The 20288-nt window shown below is 47.1% G+C and overlaps 1 protein-coding gene across 2 annotated transcripts; it reads right to left on the bottom strand.

The window, feature by feature from the left end:
- Positions 1–450: 450 nt before the first annotated feature.
- Positions 451–18815, bottom strand: pdlim1 (PDZ and LIM domain 1 (elfin)). Of its 2 annotated transcripts, none has more exons than XM_064317546.1 (7): positions 18681–18815; positions 13884–14035; positions 9439–9523; positions 5788–5981; positions 3046–3185; positions 2053–2170; positions 451–1467 (listed from the first exon to the last, which is right to left on the bottom strand). In XM_064317546.1, the coding sequence occupies exons 1-7, from the start codon at positions 18681–18683 to the stop codon at positions 1281–1283; spliced, it is 879 nt and encodes a 292-aa protein (XP_064173616.1). In that variant the 5' UTR covers positions 18684–18815; the 3' UTR covers positions 451–1280. The 2 variants fall into 2 exon arrangements, with proteins under 2 accessions (XP_064173616.1, XP_064173615.1); XM_064317545.1 differs by lacking the exon at positions 18681–18815 and adding an exon at positions 18306–18604.
- Between the last annotated feature and the right edge of the window lie 1473 nt (positions 18816–20288).

The following is a 20288-nucleotide window of genomic DNA, read 5'->3' on the forward strand; positions in this document are numbered from 1 at the left end:
CAGGAAGAAACTGAAATCACACGCGAGCTACAAAGGCACACACACTACAGAGCACACAACAGATTCATTTTAAATGACCGTCCCCTCACCGACAGTAACTCATAAGAACATCCCATCACTCATCCAACTGGCAGCGAAGCGCATCACACTTCCAGTAAGCCTGGCTGTTCTGTCACAGAGAAAGAGTTACATCCTTTCACAGGGGCACACCAGACACATTTTCCAAACCAGAGGGGAAAAAGTCAACCTCAAATCAAAGCACAACACAACAGCAGTGATTTTAAGTGCCATAAGGAATAAGTGGGTATAGATAATGGATGGATGGATGAATTGATGGATGGATGGATAAAAAGCATAATCCAAGGCCATACTGTTGGCGATCCACACGCAGTTCCTGGATTTTCACCGACTGAAGGAACCAGTTGGTATACCAATAAAAGAAAGCAAATGTTTTGGTTTAAAAAAAGATTTATTTGATTGTATGTTTGCAATATGGACAGCACTTTGAAAGAAGGCAGTATTGTTCTGTATAGAAGATAACTGTGCCAAAGCAGATATCTGACCTCGCAGGCTGAATCGCTCTCAGATATTTCACAAGACCCGGGCTTCCTGCTCTCAAAAGTCAGAATCACCGTCAGTTTTTTAACTAAAGGCAAAACTTCACTTAAGCTACTAATGGCAGACAGACTGTTCCATGTGCTACAGTAGAGAAATGTATGTAAGCAGAGATAAACAAACCTGCCCACACTCGCCGGCTGTCCCTGAAACAGTCACCGGACCGGAGCAGTCAGGTTTACTCGCGAAATCCAAAAAAAAAAAAACATTCTGGGCGTCAGAAAACCTACAGCGTCCATTTTGTGTCTTTGTATCGCCACTCGTTGAAAGTTTTGCTCCATTTACTGGAATGTAACTCATAACTCAAATAATACAAAACTCGTAACTAACCGGACAGGTTCGAAACCCCAATGAGACTAAAACCACATTGCTGTTTTACTAAATGGAGTGGGGGGGCGGGGGGGGGGGGGGCTGTGGCTCCTGAAAATGGCACATTGAGGGGACAGGTTTTTGGCAGTAAACCCAGCGGTGTTCAGGGGGGTGAAACGGTCGGGCGGGCCGACGCGATCCGACGCCGCTCTAAAGCTTGCGGGGCAGACGGGTCGGCGGGCCGACGCGCGGCCGGCCGGTTAGCGAGCGCGTTTCCGCTTGTTTTTTTCGGGGGGGGGGGGGGGAGCGGCGTGTGCGTGCGCGGGCGCGGGCGAGCGAGGGAGCGAGGGAGCGGTCTATTTGGGGAACACGGTGACCACGTCGTAGCCCTCGGGCGGCGTCACCCGCTCCCTGGCGTGCTTCTCGCAGTAGATCTGATCCTCCACGAAAAAGTGTCCCTTCTGTTTGAGGTTGACGTCGCAGTCCGCGCACACGTAGCAGTCCGGGTGCCGGAACTTGTCCCTCAGTTTGACCAGCATGCCCCTGGGCAGAGGAGAGGAGGAAAAGGCGCCTTTCATTCCAGAGTTTTTGTTCGGGCTAGCCGAGACATGCTAACGAGAGGCTAACGAGAACTAGCCACGATGTATCCTTACGAACGCTTTTAGAGATCTCAGTTTGGCTTCTTTTGTGTGTGTGTGTGTGCGTGTGTGCATGCATGTGTGGGTGTCTGTGTAAGTGTGTGTGTGTGTGTGTGAGACAGACCTGGGTCAACTACATATTTGTTTTGGATTCAAATACTTTTCTGTGCTCTATTGATCTTGCCTGGTTTAATTGAGCCTGCCAATATGACCAGGGTTTGCACTTTTTGAGAGTATTTCATTGGTTCCAATACACCAGGCAAGATCAGTAAAGTGTAGAAAAGTATTTGAATCCAAAACAAATATGTATTTGACCCAGGTCTGGTGTGAGAGTGTGTGTGTGTGTACCTGTGCGTGCGCGTGTGTTCGTATTTGTATGCACGTGTTTTGTATTGTACTGAGCTATATCGCTCATGTGGAGAAACATCTTTGTGGCTGTCTAACATATTAACAAGCGGGTTTTTTTTAGAAAATGAGACAGGCCACTCACACGATGCCAGAGCCGCACTTGTCGCAGACAGGCAGTTTGTCCGCGTTCCCCACGGACGCTCCCATCTTGTTGGTGGGCGCCTTGACGCTGCGGAAGCCCGAGGGCTTGTCTGCGTCTCCTGCGGGAGGGAAGAGGGGCTCATTTCACGAACAAACCCACCCCAGCGCTCAGGACGTCCCGCGGACAGCTCTGCGTTTGGCTCACAGCACCTGCTCACAGCGTTCGCAAAGGGAGTTCATCCATGACAGTTGTGCATACTGTTCTGCAAAACCTTTTTTATTTTATTACTGGCATTATATTAGAATTCATAACTGTATTCATAATAATTAAAATAAAATAAATTTGTGTATATATTTTTTTAAACACGATTAAGTAACACTACATTACATTAACATAAAAATATGGATTAGAAGCCTAATCAGATGGCTGGGGGAAAAAAAACAAACACAGATCATGAAAACCCCAACATGAACAAACTAAATTTATACAGCTGCTATTTAGTCTGCTAATTAGTCTGAGGGTCGAGGGCCCATACAAGAACCCCAGAGAGGGTCAGGGGCCCGTACAGGAACCCCAGAGAGGGTCAGGGGCCCGTACAGGAACCCCAGAGAGGGTCAGGGGCCCGTACAGGAACCCCAGAGAGGGTCAGGGGCCCGTACAGGAACCCCAGAGAGGGTCAGGGGCCCGTACAGGAACCCCAGATAGGGTCAGGGGCCGTACAGGAACCCCAGAGAGGGTCAGGGGCCCGTACAGGAACCCAGAGGGTCAGGGCCCGTAAGAACCCCAGAGAGGGTCAGGGGCCCGTACAGGAACCCCAGAGAGGGTCAGGGGCCCGTACAGGAACCCCAGAGAGGGTCAGGGGCCCGTACAGGAACCCCAGAGAGGGTCAGGGTGTGGTACAGGAACCCCAGAGAGGGTCAGGGGCCCATACAGGAACCCCAGAGAGGGTCAGGGGCCCGTACAGGAACCCCAGAGAGGGTCAGGGTGCAGTACCTGACTCCAGGATCTCCTGCAGCACTTTAAAGGAAGCAGACTGTCGCGGTGGCTCATCGGACTCCTGATTCTCCTGCAGCATCTTATAGACCTCAGAGTCAGCGACTACCACAGGCATGGCAGGGGCAGCGTCCGCACCACTAAATAAATACAAAAAAATCCAAATATAAATACAATATAATGACAAAATAATAATAATAGACAGAGATAACAATAGTTTCTTTTTTAGTAATATACAGACACGTTTTGAGCTCCACTCATAAAACCAAGCTCGCTCTCACCTCAAACCTGATTCATAAAAAGCTATGAGCACTGTCTACTCCAGGGCTGCTGCAAGGTTAATAACAATTACACAAAATGTCCAGTAGATGGCAGCAGACTACAGCCAACGTCCTGTCAGACTCACCCATGTTTCTGTTCACATGAAGTTCAAAAAACCATTCTTCTGATCACATTGCTTTTATTTCTCACATTTAGAGCACATGGAGTGTTTCGGTTGAACTTTTCAAAGGTTGGCACTGAACGCAACTGAACACACCACCACTGCAGTGAGAACACTGAAATGGAATGTGATTCACCACTGATCTCATCCCTCCGGATTTTACCACTTTTTCCCCTTACCAGCAATAAATAAGAGCTGAATGTGTGTGTGTGTGTGTGTGTGTGTGTGCCTGCATGTGTGTGTGTGTGTGTGTGTCTGTTGGGGGGGAGGGGGGTGGAATCCTTGATGTCTCCTAACCGTACCCAGTGATGATCGTATCGTATTCTGTGTTTTATTAATGCTGTATGAACTAGTCTAGACGTGTATGTATGCATGTCTAGACTAGGCCGGTCTACATCTGCCATCATTTTTCAAGTGGAGACTGAAACCTCTAAGTTTAACAGTGAAGGCTTAAGCGTACAGTAAAAAGGAACGAACATCAGTACACAGAAAACATTCAAATCAACATTTATGAGCACAGCTTTTTAAAACTGAATTAGAGTTTTACAAATATACAGCGCTGCTTACATACAAAAACATGTAAAGCATGGAAAAAAAATGGAGCAACCAGGGGGGAAAAAACACCGCATATTTTATCTAAAAGGGTGGTGTTATGCATTGTGGATTCGTGTCGAATGGAGGAGACGCCAGAAATCACCAAAAAAAAAGGGGAAAAAAAACTGCAAAGAAAGACCCAGAACACAACCAGGCTGAAACACACAGCCCAAACTGGCTATGAACCCCAAAAACCTTCTGGAGTGAAATCACCATGGCTACCCTCTCCATGAGTCAGGCAGACTGGAGCGTTACAATTTGTCTGACAAAGGCAACCAGGAACACCTGGTCTGATTATGAATCAGCCACAGCGGGACGAGCCTGCAGGCTAAGCAGCTAGCGCTCATGCTGTCGAACCTCCCGAATATTTCCTGGGCCCAGGGAGGGCACGTTTATCCATGCAGCGCTCTAGTCTTCAGCCTGGGCCCTTGCCTGTGCTGTGTGGTCAGAGCCTAGTCTCTCGCCTGTGCTGTGTGAGACAGCCTTGTCTCTCGCCTGTGCGTTGAGATATCAGCGGTCTGTGTGCCTCACACTGCTGTCACCAGGAAATTACTCAACCGCGCTAAAGAAAACAAACTTGTTTTTCACATAATTCACACGAACCCTGGACTCAGATGAGAGAACGAGAACTCGCGACAGAGCAGATGTTGCGCTGAAATAAAACAGCTGGTTCACGAAAAAATAAAAATAAAAATAAAAAAAAACAGCCGCTTCATGACTCAACATCACACACCTGGGAAAGAGAGTTTAATGCACAAACGTGCGATGCTGAAAGGACACATGTGACCCACCTCTGCGAACAGAGAACTCAGTCACACCCACAGGGTGACATACGCAGTGTCTGCACACGCTCACAGACACTCTCTGACTGCACACGCTCACGGACACTCTGACTGCACACGCTCACGGCCGCTAACCGGTCAAAATTCACGCAGGTGAATGGGGTCAGACAGTGGCTGCACTATGCTTAGGCAGGCTAGGAGGTTGCAGGTTTGATTCCTAGCTGAGGCATTGCCAGACTGCTTTAGAGTAAGCCTCTTAACCTGGACTGAAGAAAGCCAGACAAATGGACAGATAAATATCAAATCTGGAAGAAGTGCACGTTCCTCCAAATGAGGGCATTTTCAAAGATGACAAAAAATCCAACAAATTCCATTTCACTTAATAGGTTATTTTTGTAGGTGGAAAACGAGTTGAGAAAGTAACAAACGGAGCTTGCGGACTGGGATTGCGTGTCAGAAAATGTTGTGCTGACATCAACGTGTACAGTCAGGTTTGTCCTCAAACACTAGTCACTCTTACCAAATAAATGACGCCCTCATGAGTAGGCAGTTCAATTCAGGAAGTTGGGAAACGCTATGGAAACACTCCCCCTTGAAGAGCTTCTTTCAGAATGACACATTTTAAAACTCCGCCCCTTCTGGAAGGCTGGGGTCACCATGAATGGGTGGGGTGGGGTAGGGGGCAGGGCTTACTTTTTGCTGGGTTCTGAGGGGGTAGGGGTGGGGCTTACTCTTTGCTGGGCTCTGAGAGAGTAGGGGGGGGCTTACTCTTTGCTGGGCTCTGAGGGGGTAGGGGGGGGGCTTACTCTTTGCTGGGCTCTGAGGGGGTAGGGGGGCGGGGCTTACTCTTTGCTGGGCTCTGAGGGGGTAGGGGGTGGGGCTTACTCTTTGCTGGGCTCTGAGGGGGTAGGGGGCGGGGCTTACTTTTTGCTGGGCTCCGGGGGGTTGGCGGCACTGGCCTTGGCGTCGTCCACGGCGCTGTGGAAGGTCTGGATGTTCTCGGAGGAGTACAGGCCGCTGGGGCTGTTGTAGCGGTTGGTGACCACTTTGGGGGAGGAGCCGGCGGTGGCGAAGGGCAGGGCGCTGCGGTTGTGCGCCGCGCCAATGGGCTTCACCTCCTGCAGGCGGCAGAGAGAGGAGATGAGGCGCCACGCGTGTAGGCTACACGCACACTACACACACACTAAACACACATGAACGCTACACACACACTAAACACACATGCCACGCATGTACGGCACACGTACACTCTATATACATACGCCACATACACACACACACGCCACGCATGTACACAACGCACACACACTACACACACATGCCACGCATGTACGCCACTCATTACATTCATTTTTTCTTTTTTTTTTTGACAGACGCTTTTTTTTGGCACTCCATGCATGTACATGAGACACACACTACACACACACAAGCAGGCCACACACATGCCACACACATACACACACACACACACACCCTGCAGGTGACACACGCAGGCAAGGTGCCATGCATAAACGCAGGCCTGACCACACAGTGACACACGGTGCAAGATGGTGGGGCGTAAAACACTGGTGAGAAGGTGCTCTCGTGTGCATTCTGGGACAGGGGTGCACGGTCACGGCCACGGGGGTACGCACCAGCGCGGGGCGCGTCCGGGGGCAGAGTTCAGAGCTCGAACGCTCTAAATTTCGAAGGCCCTTTTTACCTCAGCGCCTGAGCTCAGCTGCTCAGGGACAGAACAGCAGAAGAGACCAGCACCGGGTCAGCGATGGGCTCAAATCAAGCGCGTTTGAACCGCTGGCCTGAAGGGGGAGCTCTTACAGCAGCGAACCCTGCTGAGACAGTGCACGTCCCCGTCCCACACACACACACACACACACACACACAGCGGAGTCACCCGCATTCCTCTACGTGTACGAAAGGGAGGAGGGACGGGACGTCCCCTTCGCACCCTCCCCTTCGCACCCACGCATGCCACCACCCGCTGCTTTCTCCGTGCGAGAAAGGGCGGGCGAGCGTCAGATCAAAAAGAGAGGGACTTGCATCGGAGACCGTTTTCTCCAGAAACACCAGCTTTCTCGCTGTTTGGATCCGAGCTGACAACGGTCTACTTTCTCCGTTTTCTGCGGAGAAGGGTTGGAGAGTTGGGTGGAGTACAAACATTTGAGCCTCGAGGGCCCGTTTCCTTGTGGTGGACCACATTTCCAAACGAGCCGAAGACAGAGCTGTCGAGGGAAACTGTAATTGTTTAACTGACATGAATGTACAATGCTCAGAAACTGTAAACCACTGCTTGAACGAATGAAAGAATGCATCTCGTCTACAGCAAAATAATTCTCCGATTTATCTTGCTCATTTCATACTTCTGTCTTAAAATGACACCGACGCAAACCAATCCTCTTATGGCGTGCTGCAGCAGCACATGGGCACACAGGCTTGTTTCCTGTACACGTAGGGTACCTGTAGGAACTCCCCCCCTCCCCACCAGCACACACCAGCATTCAAACCCCCAGCTACAGAGTCGGGAAGAACAGACATTACCAAGCGCTCGGCTTTCAGAGCTACAGAGTCAGGAAGAACAGACATTACCAAGCGCTTGGCTTTCAGAGCTACAGAGTCAGGACGAACAGACATTACCAAGCGCTCGGCTTTCAGAGCTACAGAGTCAGGATGAACAGACATTACCAAGCGCTCGGCTTTCAGAGCTACAGAGTCAGGACGAACAGACATTACCAAGCGCTCGGCTTTCAGAGCTACAGAGTCAGGACGAACAGACATTACCAAGCGCTCCACTTACAGAGTTATGGAGTCAGGGAGAACAGACATTACCAAGCGCTCGGCTTTCAGAGCTACAGAGTCGGGAAGAACAGACATTACCAAGCGCTCGGCTTTCAGAGCTACAGAGTCAGAAAGAATAGACATTACCAAGCGCTTGGTTTATAGGAAGAACAGGAGCAGTCAGTAGTAACAGATGTCTCAGCACTGGCCTACATCAAGTCAAACTACATTTTTTCAGTCTTACCCAAGACGTAACCTTCCGTCAGAGAGCACAGTTCACAAGAGGTTTTTGTTATCATGTTTGTTGAACATTGTAGGTACACAGAAAAGAAGTCGTGTTTTAACCTATTTAAACACTTGAGAGAGAACGTGCCACCCGATATTTACACAGAGCTTGAATGGAACAGGTCAGGGGGTCAAGAGGGGGTGGGAACCACGGGGGCTTTACCTCAAAGACAAGCCCAGACTGGACTGGAACTACACTGCTCTACTGCACAGCCCACCCTACAGACCACAGCCAGGCAGCTCTAGAGTACGTCTGTGCTACACAGCCCACCCTACAGACCACAGCCAGGCTGCTCTAGAGTACGTCTGTGCTACACAGCCCACCCTACAGACCACAGCCAGGCTGCTCTAGAGTACGTCTGTGCTACACAGCCCACCCTACAGACCACCGCCAGGCTGCTCTAGGGTACGACCGTACTGCACAGCTCACTCTACAGACCTCCGCCAGGCTGCTCTAGGGTACGACTGTACTGCACAGCTCACTCTACAGACCACCGCCAGGCTGCTCTAGGGTACGACTGTACTACACAGCCCACCCTACAGACCACCGCCATTAGCTCACATTCAAATATAACCACCTGAAATAGCTCACATTCTAACAAAAGGACCTTAAATAGTTCACATTCTAATTAAAGGGTCGGAAATTGCTCACATTCCAATACAAGGCACATTCTGCTATTCTTTTTCCAAGAACAGCAGCATTACAGAAACACTGGGAAACTTAAAAGCATGACCTCATTGCCTAGGTATGCACGCACACACACACTTACAAAACAGTTTGGGTTTTTGTCATGAGCTGCAAATGCTGAGAGGCAAAGAACATCGTTATTCACAAAAGAACACTGTTCTTCAATATAGGACACTGTACAAATAAAAATCATCTGTGCAGGCGTATTATCATTTTTAATGCTGCAGATTCTCCTGAATGTTTTTTAATTCTCCTGAATGTTGCTTTTTCTAAAAAAACAAGGCCTAATGAATGATTGCGATGATGAAGACGACTGCCAGTCTTGTTTTTTAACCACTGGCCAAATCTTACCACGCCTCAACCACACGCCCTCACTGAACTGCGGTATGTTCCTAAGGTATGCATTCGTTAAATGATTTCTAAGAATTACAATTACCTCGAGCAATTTACGAACGCACGGAGTCACTTTCGAATGGAACCATACAGCACTATGGGACATTCCCGTCACAAATTTGGCTAATATGTAATTGCTGGGAGGAGCTTGCCTCAGAGCTCAGGTGATAAATCTTGGTCTCCTAGGATATCTGCTGCTATGGTATAAACAATGACTTCACCTCTGGCAGTCTGACAGCCTTTGTTTGCACAACGGCGAGGCGGAAACGTTCAGGTGTGACAGCTAGAGAGCTAGACGTTCCGATAGGACTCTTAAAGACGCGGAGAGAGCGGGGTCTAAAGTCCGCGCGATGACCGTTCCGCGGAACCGGCCGCGCCCTCGGCCCCGCCCAGGTTTCGGTGATGATGCGGCGATGAGGAAGCAGGAAGCTCACCTGAGGTTGGGACGCCAGGTTCATCTTATATGGATTCGTTTTTCCCCCTTCTGACGACAGCGGGGACCACATCTTGGACTCGGACCTGGAAAACAAAACAAAAAAAAAACTAATAATCAGAAAGGTAAAGACCTTCAGATTCGGTCAGTCCACTGCACAAACCTCAGGAGCTGAGGTGATCTTTGCATATCCACCTCTATATGATACAGTGCCATTTAAGACCATGCTTTCACATTGTACTTCAACAAGGAACATTTTCCTGACAAAATTCAAACAAACCAACCACCCCACCCCACCCCATCCCAGAAAAAAAAATAAAAAGAAAATGAAATAAAGAAAACATTTAAAGCCTCTTTGGAAACCCTGGTAAAATGTTTTATGAACCCACTCAAACTTCACTCCTGGAATACAGTGGGATGCACACATTGAGCCAATAAATACAGATAGGGAATTTCAGCAATGTTTATGAAGGCTATTAAAATTACACATAAATATACTGCAATAAAACTACTGGGTAGAGTGACAGATTACACAGTGCTACATACCCATCCAAAAGGAGTTAAGGGAATATAAATAGTTATACATAAAAAGGAGTTAAGATAATCTAAAATAGTCACTAGAACACCTAAGGTGACCGATCGCAAACATCATAACCATAATGAGGTGCGTGGCAGCCATCATTTGCCAGAGTGCTCACCACACATTGGCTGAGGTAAAAGAGGGAGGGACCGGGATGCAAGGTTTAACCAATGAAATTGAGGGTTTATTTGACAGCCAAATTTAGACAGTCAGGTTTGGAACCTATCGAAGGGAATAACAGCAGTTGTGTTATAGCTGGAATTTCAAACCTCTCCAACAGGACACTGCTGCCAAGAGTCTGAGCTGCGAGGTGCTTTTAGCACTGTAGGGGGCGACGCGGAGAACACGTGAAAGTACTTTGATTAACTGCTGCAAAAACATACAGAGGAGAAGACTGAGGAAAATCTGTCTTCCCGTAAACGAACCTGAAAAATGGCAGTCCCGGTATAATTTATCTTGCCATGCCCAATGACTAAACTGAGAGTGAGTCTGTTCTTTGTCTCGCGGTGACATTTGATTAATTGGCACGCTAAATGCAACCTGTTCTCCAACCTATGATCCATTCCTGGAGTTTAGGAGTGTATTAAAGGGGTGGTGCACCCAAAAATGAAAAAAAAAAGCTAGGCCCATGTTTCCACTAGCCCAGATCTATCCATCCAGATAGTTTCACTGAGATTTGGCAAGTTTTCTAATTCTAGATGTCCAGTGCACCTCATCCTGATACAACAAACCTCAACTGACCCATATTTTTGTGCTGCTTAATGCACCACGAATTTACATAAGAAAAAAACTCAATTTAACAGCAGTCTCTTTCCAAATATAATGCCATGGTTACTCACAAACATCCACGGAGCTTAATTTTCGCACGGTTTCATCGAGAACTGTTTCTTCTACTGAAGTACGCCAGCTGGGTATGGGTCACAAAGTAAGGGCCTGTTGAGGTCCATTCTATTAGGGTTAGCCGCAGCGGATATCTAGAAAACTCGTCAAATCTCAGCGAAACTATCTGGGTGGATAGATGGTACTCTGTGCAAGTGGAAACACTCCTTAATGTCATTCCTGGGTGAGCCGCCCCCTTAAATCTGCAGCTGCTGCGGCACGTCGCCGATCGGCTGGAATAAAACACGCTTTTAATGCGCGACTATAAATCCCGTCTCACAGTTCATGTGATCGCATTTTAACAGAAGCCCCCCACATCCGCGGAAAAAGGGCACGCCTAAAATTAGCTGCTCTCTGCATGTGGAACATTGCATTGTGCCAAGGACGGTGTTATCGAAATGTTATCAAAACACAGGGGGAAAGCGGCCTTGCGGGAAAACATTAACGGTCACTAATGCATCAAAATGAAACGCTCGAGACAAGCATTGTTATAACATTACAGTTCGACTATTACAATAACGCCAATGGCCGCACTTAAAGGTTCTATTGTGCAAAAGCACTAGTTTTGTCTGAAGTAAAACTAGTTCTGTCAAAAGTATACAATACACCACACCCACGTAGATTTCCGAACTTGAAACCACAGACCATTTCCGTTTATGTCTCTGCCACACAATTTACACACTTTGTGACCACGACTACAACGGCAACTTAAAAAGTAGCTGAAAGCACCATTGTTCATGACGGCCAGCGCGGCTTGGTGAACATGTGACCGAAACCTCTGAATGGGCAGTTATCCAGTCGTCATCACAGATCATTGTCACTTGCACCAAACGGGAGATGAAGACCGCTAGGTCTAAAAGGCCTCATTAGTAAATGCTAATGACTTCTCTTCAGTTATGAGGACAGGATTCAACCAGCATGCGTGCTTAACGTCGACTCGCACTTCAATTTGAGAAGATGAAGGATTTGTTAGTCACATAACCCCCCCCCGCCTGACAATCCAAAGACCTTCTGGTACTGCCTCACTGGTCGAATGAGAAGCCACAAAACAGCTGCACATTCCCTTAGGGGAAACCTTTTTGTTAGATGACTACCAGCTATGTTCCTGGTTTTCTAATACATGCATCATAAATTAAGACAATGGTCTCGTTACTTTACATGATTTAATTTTTCCCTCCACAGCTGCCAAATACTCCACAGGATAAACCCACGGACACACGCTGGACATTGTGCCTGGAATGTTGCTACGGTAACCGGCTCGTTTTGCACAGAAACAGGGGATGGTCCACATCCGGATGCACAAAGTTTGACTGGGAATAGCAAACACAATGTAGAGTACTAGCACTGACACAAAACCATCAGAACATCCACCATTCACACAGCATCACCGTCAAATGCATAACATTTTCCATATTCATAAAATGGGTATGCTGAAGTATACAACAAAAAGTATAGTGGAATTGTTGGTTGCTAATAGAGTCTGACTCAAAGATAGAGATCTAAGCTCTGCTTAGCATGCACCATGGACTTTCAACCAAATTTAGCTCCGGAAAAGGCGGTCTGGAATTAAATAAGGCATAATGAGACATACCGTACAGTAAGACATAACAAGGATATCAAAACAGGAATATGAAACCGCGGTGTTTAGTCTATGCCAGGAGTGTCGAACTCAAGTTTTTGTGGTTTCCTTTCAATTAGATGCCAATTAAGACCATGAAAGCAACATGTGTGGATTCTTCAGCCAATCAATGACTTAAATGAATCATTGGTCCAGAAACGCATTGAAAACTAACAGAATCCCAGGACTGCCAAAAGAAATGAAGAGAAAGAAAGAGGTCATTTCTGGCTAAGGTACTCTGCAGATTGATTTATTTGCAGTGCCTGCATTACCACTCGCCTGAAAGATTCTCTGAGTGTTTCTATGTGCTTTTGTGTTCCTGTTGAGAATCACATGTACAGTTTATGAGCACCTGGTCTCCAAATAATCAGTGCTTACGCTGTATTTCAATAGAAGAAATTACACTTAGTGTGTGTGTTATTGAGTCCACTGGATTCCCTGGCTCAGTATCCAGTCAGGTGTGCCCCTCTGGCCCAGAGGCATTGTGGGTAGAGTATCGGGATTACATCTCGACACCGCAGGTGGGAATGGTTTCCGATTCCAAAACCACTCCACCCATCTGTATAAACTGCCCTGTCTGGGTGGAGCCACAGCCCCGATCGAGCTTGCTGGTATCCCTGGTAACAGCGGGGCATTGGCACAGGATGGGCTTAATGGATGCTATGCCTGAGCCTGCCCGTGGCACCATCGCTGCATGGGTCTGATTGGGCGGGAGAAAAAGCGCAGACTGTGTCATGGCGTCTGATTGGGCGGGATAGAAAGCACAGGCTGTATCATGGCGTCTGATTGGGCGGGATAGAAAGCACAGGCTGTGCCGCAGTGTAGGACTGGGAGGGAGAGATAGCGCAGGCTGTGCACAGGTTCCTTTCCTGAAGGGCAGAGTTCCTTCCTGAAAGACCGATCTGCTGGCAAAGATCAGGAGCCTCCCTCCTATAATGCTTCCTATTAGCAACCTGTCAGTCTTCCTAGTTACCAGTGGTTACCCTCCCACCCTGTCATGTCTGAACTCCTCCCTCCTTCTCTAAGAAGGTATCCTGCAGGATTAAGGCCTGCAAGATCTTCACTGACGGTTTTGAATTTTTCTCATTTTATTTTTTGGATATAAGAATACAGAAGCACTTTGCCTCTTGTAACCCCGATGAAGGCTTCATGATCAATAAAATCCTCATTTTTATTCTTCACCTAAATGCACAAGAAAGCCTCTCTTTCATATTTTCACCTGTATGAGCAGCTTGGAGTGTTGCAGTGAGGAACAGCAAAGTCACATTATTTGCTCTGGAGGGCCATGTTGAAATGCTCACGCGTGAAGGGGCGGGAAAGGGGAGGGGACACTCTCCTCGGACGGCCACGCCCCCCCGGCTGCTCTCACCTGTCGACGGACAGGACCATTTCGTCCGTGCAGCTCTTGATCTTGTTCTGAGCCTCCAGGTGAGTCATGCCCTCCGTGGGCTCCCCGTCGATGGCCAGGATCATGTCCCCCGTGCACAGATTGGCCTGGGCTGCTTTGCTGCCGAGCGTGACCTGGGGACACAGCAGCCAATCAGCAAACGCGGCGACATCCTCACTCCTAGACGACACCGCCCGTGACATCATCACACCTGGATCACGCAAGACGTCGTCACCCCAGGGCCACATCAGCAAATGTGACCTCATCGTACCCGGATGATGTGCGCACCCCTGACATCATCTGGATCACATAAGCACCTCTGACATCGCCACACCGGGTTTGCATAATTGGCATCATCGTACCTGGATCGCCGTAACAAGCACCTGGGTCACGACACTACCGCACCTGGTTCACGACACTACCGCACCTGGGTCACGACACTACCGCACCTGGGTCACGACACTACCGCACCTGGGTCACGACACTACCGCACCTGGGTCACATCGAGACCTTCGACATAATTATACCTGAGCCAAAGCAGCGCGTGTGACATCACGATATCTGGATGACATCAGCATTACTGATGTCACCGCACCGAGACAACGCCAGCCACAGGGTTCCCCGAGAGATCTGGGCGAGCGCCACAACGCGCTACTGTTTGTGCTAACGTTGCTGCTAGCACTTAACCACCGACATCATGCACGAGCATTCAGCTAAATCACTACTGAAGATGTCTGAGGCTAAGTGGGAAGCCACTGTGACATCCATGGTTTCCAGGCTTTTTTTGAGCACAAGCCTCGCAATTATGGGAAACTCTGATGTCGGCTACTGTATAATGACAGCGCATTTAAGCTACTTTTAGAGCTCAAGACTTTCCCCCACATCGCTAAATGCCCACTGTTCACACAAATTTTATACCGACAGGGTTTAAAAAGACAGTTGTACTGGCAGGGTGAAAAAATATTTTTTCACTATAAACTGAGCAGCTGAGGTTTATATTTAATTTTTCCTAAATCATTTATACACTTCACGGGCTGAAGTAAAAGAATTGTCATGCTGCAGGGCTGTGGTGTAAATGTGGACCCAGCACCTTAATAAAGAGCCTCACTTCTGTATTTGAAGCGGAACTATGATTACAGCCCAATGACTTCTGTTAAACTGCTCCAACGCTAACACTTCATCGCAGACGGGATTTGCCTGTGTAAACTGCAGTCGGTCTCTGCACAAAGAGCTCCACGTGGCACTCCGAGCCTGCAGTGATACATTAAAACAGGGTCTGGTTGTGAGCGCAACATTTAAAACTAGCACTGGAAGATTGCATGCGAATGAATGGCAACATTTCAATGGGGGCTATCAGAGTGCATGTTTAAAGACGGCAGCAGCGGAGATTAGCCAATGAGAAGAGACGGACCATGAGCTTTGAGGTGGGAGGGGTAGGGGTAGGGGTGGGGGGGGGGGGGGGGTGGGGAGAGTTCGCTCTACCACAGTCCCAAACTGCTCCTCGGACTTCCAGAGGGGGGAGGGGGAGGAATGAGAGATGGAGATAAGAGGAGGAGTGTAAACAGGAGGAGGGAAAAGGGAGGTGCTGCAGGTCTTGCCAAGGGGGCCCAGTCAGAGGCAAGGTGGACGACAATGGCTGGGGAGGGAGGAGCCGTTAAAGGGACAAAGCCGTGTTGAGAGAGCACAGTACTACATGGGTAGAGAAGTGGGCTCGTAACGCAGTGGCTGCGGGTTCAAATCCCAGCTGGGGTACCAATGCTGTACCCTTCAGTGATGTATGTACTTAACTTTAATTTCTTCTGTAAAATATGCAGTACAATATCTGAATATCTGGTCGTCCCAGCTTGTTAAAAGGTGTGTGGGGTACCTTAACCCCCAGCACTGCAATGGGGGGGGGAGGGGGACTGAAAAATAAATTCCTTCATGCTTGAGCAGGGGAGAACAGTGTGCAGGGCAGCATTAAGAGTACCAAACTCAGGACATGAAGCATCGCAGGTTCTCTCCCCTGAAGAAGGGGTGCTGTAGCGACAAGTTGCACAAGGTGGTTTGTGCCTAACACATCTAAGGGAAAACATACCCAACTGCATTTAGGGCCGCAACACTACGGAGTCAAGCCAAACGAGGCTTAACACACTGCTGTGTGCCTTGGGAAATTCGTACAAACTGCAGTTTCCAAAGGAGGTAAGACTGCTGGGTTAGCACTGCCACCAGGAGAAAAAGAATGCTGATTTACGGAACTTTAAGGACAGCCTTTTTTATTGCTTTTCGACAATTATCAGAATTGCCACACCGATAATAACTCATAATAACATCTGTGGAAAAACGCAGCCTCTCCCTTTTGAAAGCAAGCCTCAAAGGTATCCAGGTATGCAAGATATACGAGGGAGACGGACAACACCAAACTACAGCTATAGCTCGGAGAGGAAGAGAACGGACTTTGAACTCAATAAGAACTGAAGTAAAACTCAAGCTTAATTTAATTTAAATCAGGGGGGCACAACCTCCTGCACAGGTAGTTAACCTAGAAATCCTTCCCTTAAGTGGAGTCAGATAGTTTACGGGCTCGCCAGAGTTCTAGCCCAGACAGGACGGCAAAATATTGGCTGAACTCCAAGATAAGCATTTTATTGCCGGTGTCATCTGTGAAAGCGGGCGTGTGCGTTTAATTTGTGGGTCACACCGCCCTGCTTTTAAAAAGCAGAAGTGAAACCCAAGTTGCAGATGTGATCAGCGGACGGTCGAGGAAGCGTGAGAGGGTGGGCGTGGCCAGGGAGGAGACCGATGGTGGGTGGCGTCACGAAGAGGTGAGAATGTGGAGGTGGACAAGAACAACAGAGGTCAGCATAATAAATTGCGCTTCAAATGTTTAAAGGGGAGGGAGCGGCCTTGGTTGTTGTGCAGTTTTGACAAAATCCAGAACTACTTTTCTTGTCAGCTCAGCCATATCTGAAATTCCATACTACAGGGAGGGCGGTATATCTGCCTTCGGGGGTACAAGATTGCGGTTCTGAGAAATCAGCTGGAGCGCCTGAAAGCTCCGATACTGAGCTAGGCTACTCATTTCCTTCCGGATCGGAAGTGCTCACGTAGAGCCCGATCTTCCGCCAGGAATGCCACTACACAAGCTAGCATAGCAGCCTGGATAAGTTTAGCAGTCGCTAAACAGGATTAATGCCCGTAGTAATAACCAAGGGTTCAATGAAAACTGCTGCATCTGGGTTTCACGTGAAAGGCCGCCAGTGACCCAAACGAGACTAACACCTGCTGCTGTTAGCACTGTGTGCGACATTTATTCTCAACGGATTGGGCAGGGTTTCTGTTCGGGTGCTGATATGGGGGAGCTGGGAGTGTTTGTGCCAAGTGGACCATACTGACAGGGTAGCTACTAGTTTGGGTACTCAGAGGTGGAGCTATTAGCCTTTAGCCTACAACGTCCAAAACCTGACTTTCCTAACTGAGCACATGCACTACAATGATCAGCGGCAGATAAGTTTATCGATTTATTATATTGTTATAAAATATAACATTAAACACAACGTAAAACACTGGACTGTAATTAGACGAAAAACTTAAACGCATGAAACAAACTAATAAATTAAGAAAATGTTTAGCGTATAGCAAACGGGAACTGCTCACGTTGAAAATTATACTAGTAATAAGATGCAGCCTTTCCCAGTCATTTTCCCAGCGTTATCAACTAATAAAACTGACCGACAAAATGGATCAATCTTAATTCACACTTTGCTGACGTTTACATGAAAATGCAGGCTACTGTTCAGCATTAATATTAATTAGAGACGCCGCATTAATTTGTGTATTTTTAAAATAGGAGTAACCAGCTGTTAGGTTAAAACTGAGGTCTTGCCCACAACACTAACAGACAGTAAAACTGGTTCCAAGAAACAGCTGCCAAAAGACGTCACCACAATTTTTATCAGCTACACTCAATGAAACAAAGATAGGCTACTACACTAATAGTAGCCTAGTAGGCTGGTCTGTCTTCAAACAGAAAATTAACATGTTTGAGGTAAATATGCAAATTTGCCATGTCCGATGATTCATGTATTTTAGTTTGAAGCAATCCGGCGAAACAATCGCACGGCATTAAATTTTAATAAGTTACATCCTCACAGCAGGCCAGACAAACCTCCGATATGACGGCTAGTCAGGCTATCATGGTATACACTAGGCTAACCATTCCAACCCTAAGTTTTATTTCACTTAAAACACGCAACAACTTTCTTGCTACAGAGTAGCCTAGCTATCAACTAGCCTAAGTCAGCTGCAGCTTCGAGCGCTGCCAAAAATAGGGCTAAATCCTATCGCCCGGAGAAAAATGCCGAAACTGTGACATCTGTATTTGAGTGCGTTCTGTTCTGGGTGAGGATGTAAACGAGCACCTACCCGTGATATGGTCAAAGGTTGTTCAAAGTCCTTCCCACCAACCAGCCGGAACCCCCATGGCCCGGGACCTTCCATTACAACTCGCAGAGTCATTTTATCCCAAATGACCGATAATTTTAGTTTGAAGACGAATCAGGGCTGAAAGGGCTCTGCAGAAAGTTAGGTGTACTTCAGATCGGAAAGTGCTCCGCAGAGTCGGCTAAAGAAAGTGGTTGGCGGGGAGGTGCCTTTTCGAGGACTAATAGGCTACAGGGGCGGTCCCCTTCCTTTAGCGTTTCGACCGTCTCTCGCCTGAAATTTCCAGGCTGATAGCGCTTATTTCCCATGTTTGTTTAGGGATGTACCATTGCGTCATCGTATTACATGCAATCTTACCATTTATGGTAGAGCCGATTCCAAGGATGTGGAATGCGCCGCTCCCAGAGGCCGGATTCCTGGCGGTCTTCCGGAGAGTCGCCGCGGACAAACCGAAACATGTTCCCGGGGTTGGTATGAGTGTGAAGAGGAATATGCAACAAGTTGCCCTGGGCTACACAAAGACACGACCTTTCCTGTTATCTTCTCAATATAAAACACGTTTAAAGTTGTTTTAGAAACAAATGTAGCATATAATAGCCAGTCTTTAAAAACATAACATAAGCACCGCAACATAGCCTTTGATTTAACTAAACAGAACTTAAAACAATATTCGGCCATCCTAAAGCAGCAGCTAATGAAACGATATTAAAAATTGAACTTTTTTTTTCAAATAGCTTAACTTTGAATGAGCTTCAGTTTAAAAAGCAAAGTGGCATTTCTGATTAAATGTTTCTAGTTATTTATACATGCTACTTTTTATTTTTACTATGGTTTAGGATCTTTATTTATTTGTAAAGCAACTTTCGAATTCGATTGTACAGTTTTTTTTACTTAACATACAGAAAGCACTAGGCTACAGCTATTATTTCATTTGGCTACCCTGACGTTTTGTGCTCAAGACAAGTGTAGGCTAGAATATCCATTCTATCCTAATGTGAAATTGCTTAATCGTTGCCCAACTCAGTCTTCTATACTGTGCGGGTACGCAGCCAACTTTTAGACACTGTTAAACTGGTTAAGTAGCCAAGGCAGAAAAATGGAGTAAAAATTCGAGAACTTTAACATTGCAGGTGCCCTCTAGCGGTCACTACACTACGTGTTAACTGAATAATCACCGGATGTGTGAAATATGTTTTAAAAAATAAACAAATGAAATGTACTATTAAAAAAGTTAGCGAAACACAAAGGGAAGGGGAACATAGCCTATTAGGAAAATATGTGAATGACTCACTAGTTCAGTTTAATGAAGTTCTCAGAACAGGCATTAGGCTATTAAGTTCAGGATTCAATTGCACTGCACAGTCTTGTCTAAAGTTTCATAGATGCAAAACAGCCTACAAAGCATATATAAAATTCAAATTTAATGAAAAGCTTTTCATAGAAAAGTCCCAACTGTCTTTCATTGTCTGTCTGGTTTCCATGTGATGCTGGATCAGCTGACAAGTTCTTTCTATGTTCTAAAGGTACAACCTAACAAAGTTATTGCCGCTTGTACCACCATTCATAGTGGCATGACCTCCACTTAGCTTCAGAGAGCTTACTGCATATTTGCCATCCAAATGAGGTTGTGTTATGCACTGCTAATGCACTGGTGTCAGAATTATAATTCAGAATTATGTAACTGAATGATATATTTATGATAATAGGAGGTGGAAATCATCCAAATAATTCAGCTACAGGTGGTGACAACACTCTATGACCTGAGTCTGTGGGGAAACCCATGCTTTTAAATGCACCATATGCACGAAGGGAGTGTTATAAGGTATTTTGAATGGTTGAGATCTGTATTTTTCAAAAAACACCCATCTGTTGCATCCAGATCCCCATCCAGATCCTTAGGACACCTGAAATCTTTAGAACACGCATATGAGATCTGTAAGAATAACAGGGATCTATGGGAAAAAA

The sequence above is a fragment of the Anguilla rostrata genome, chromosome 18 (assembly GCF_018555375.3).
Source record: "Anguilla rostrata isolate EN2019 chromosome 18, ASM1855537v3, whole genome shotgun sequence".
Classification (NCBI taxonomy): domain Eukaryota; kingdom Metazoa; phylum Chordata; class Actinopteri; order Anguilliformes; family Anguillidae; genus Anguilla; species Anguilla rostrata.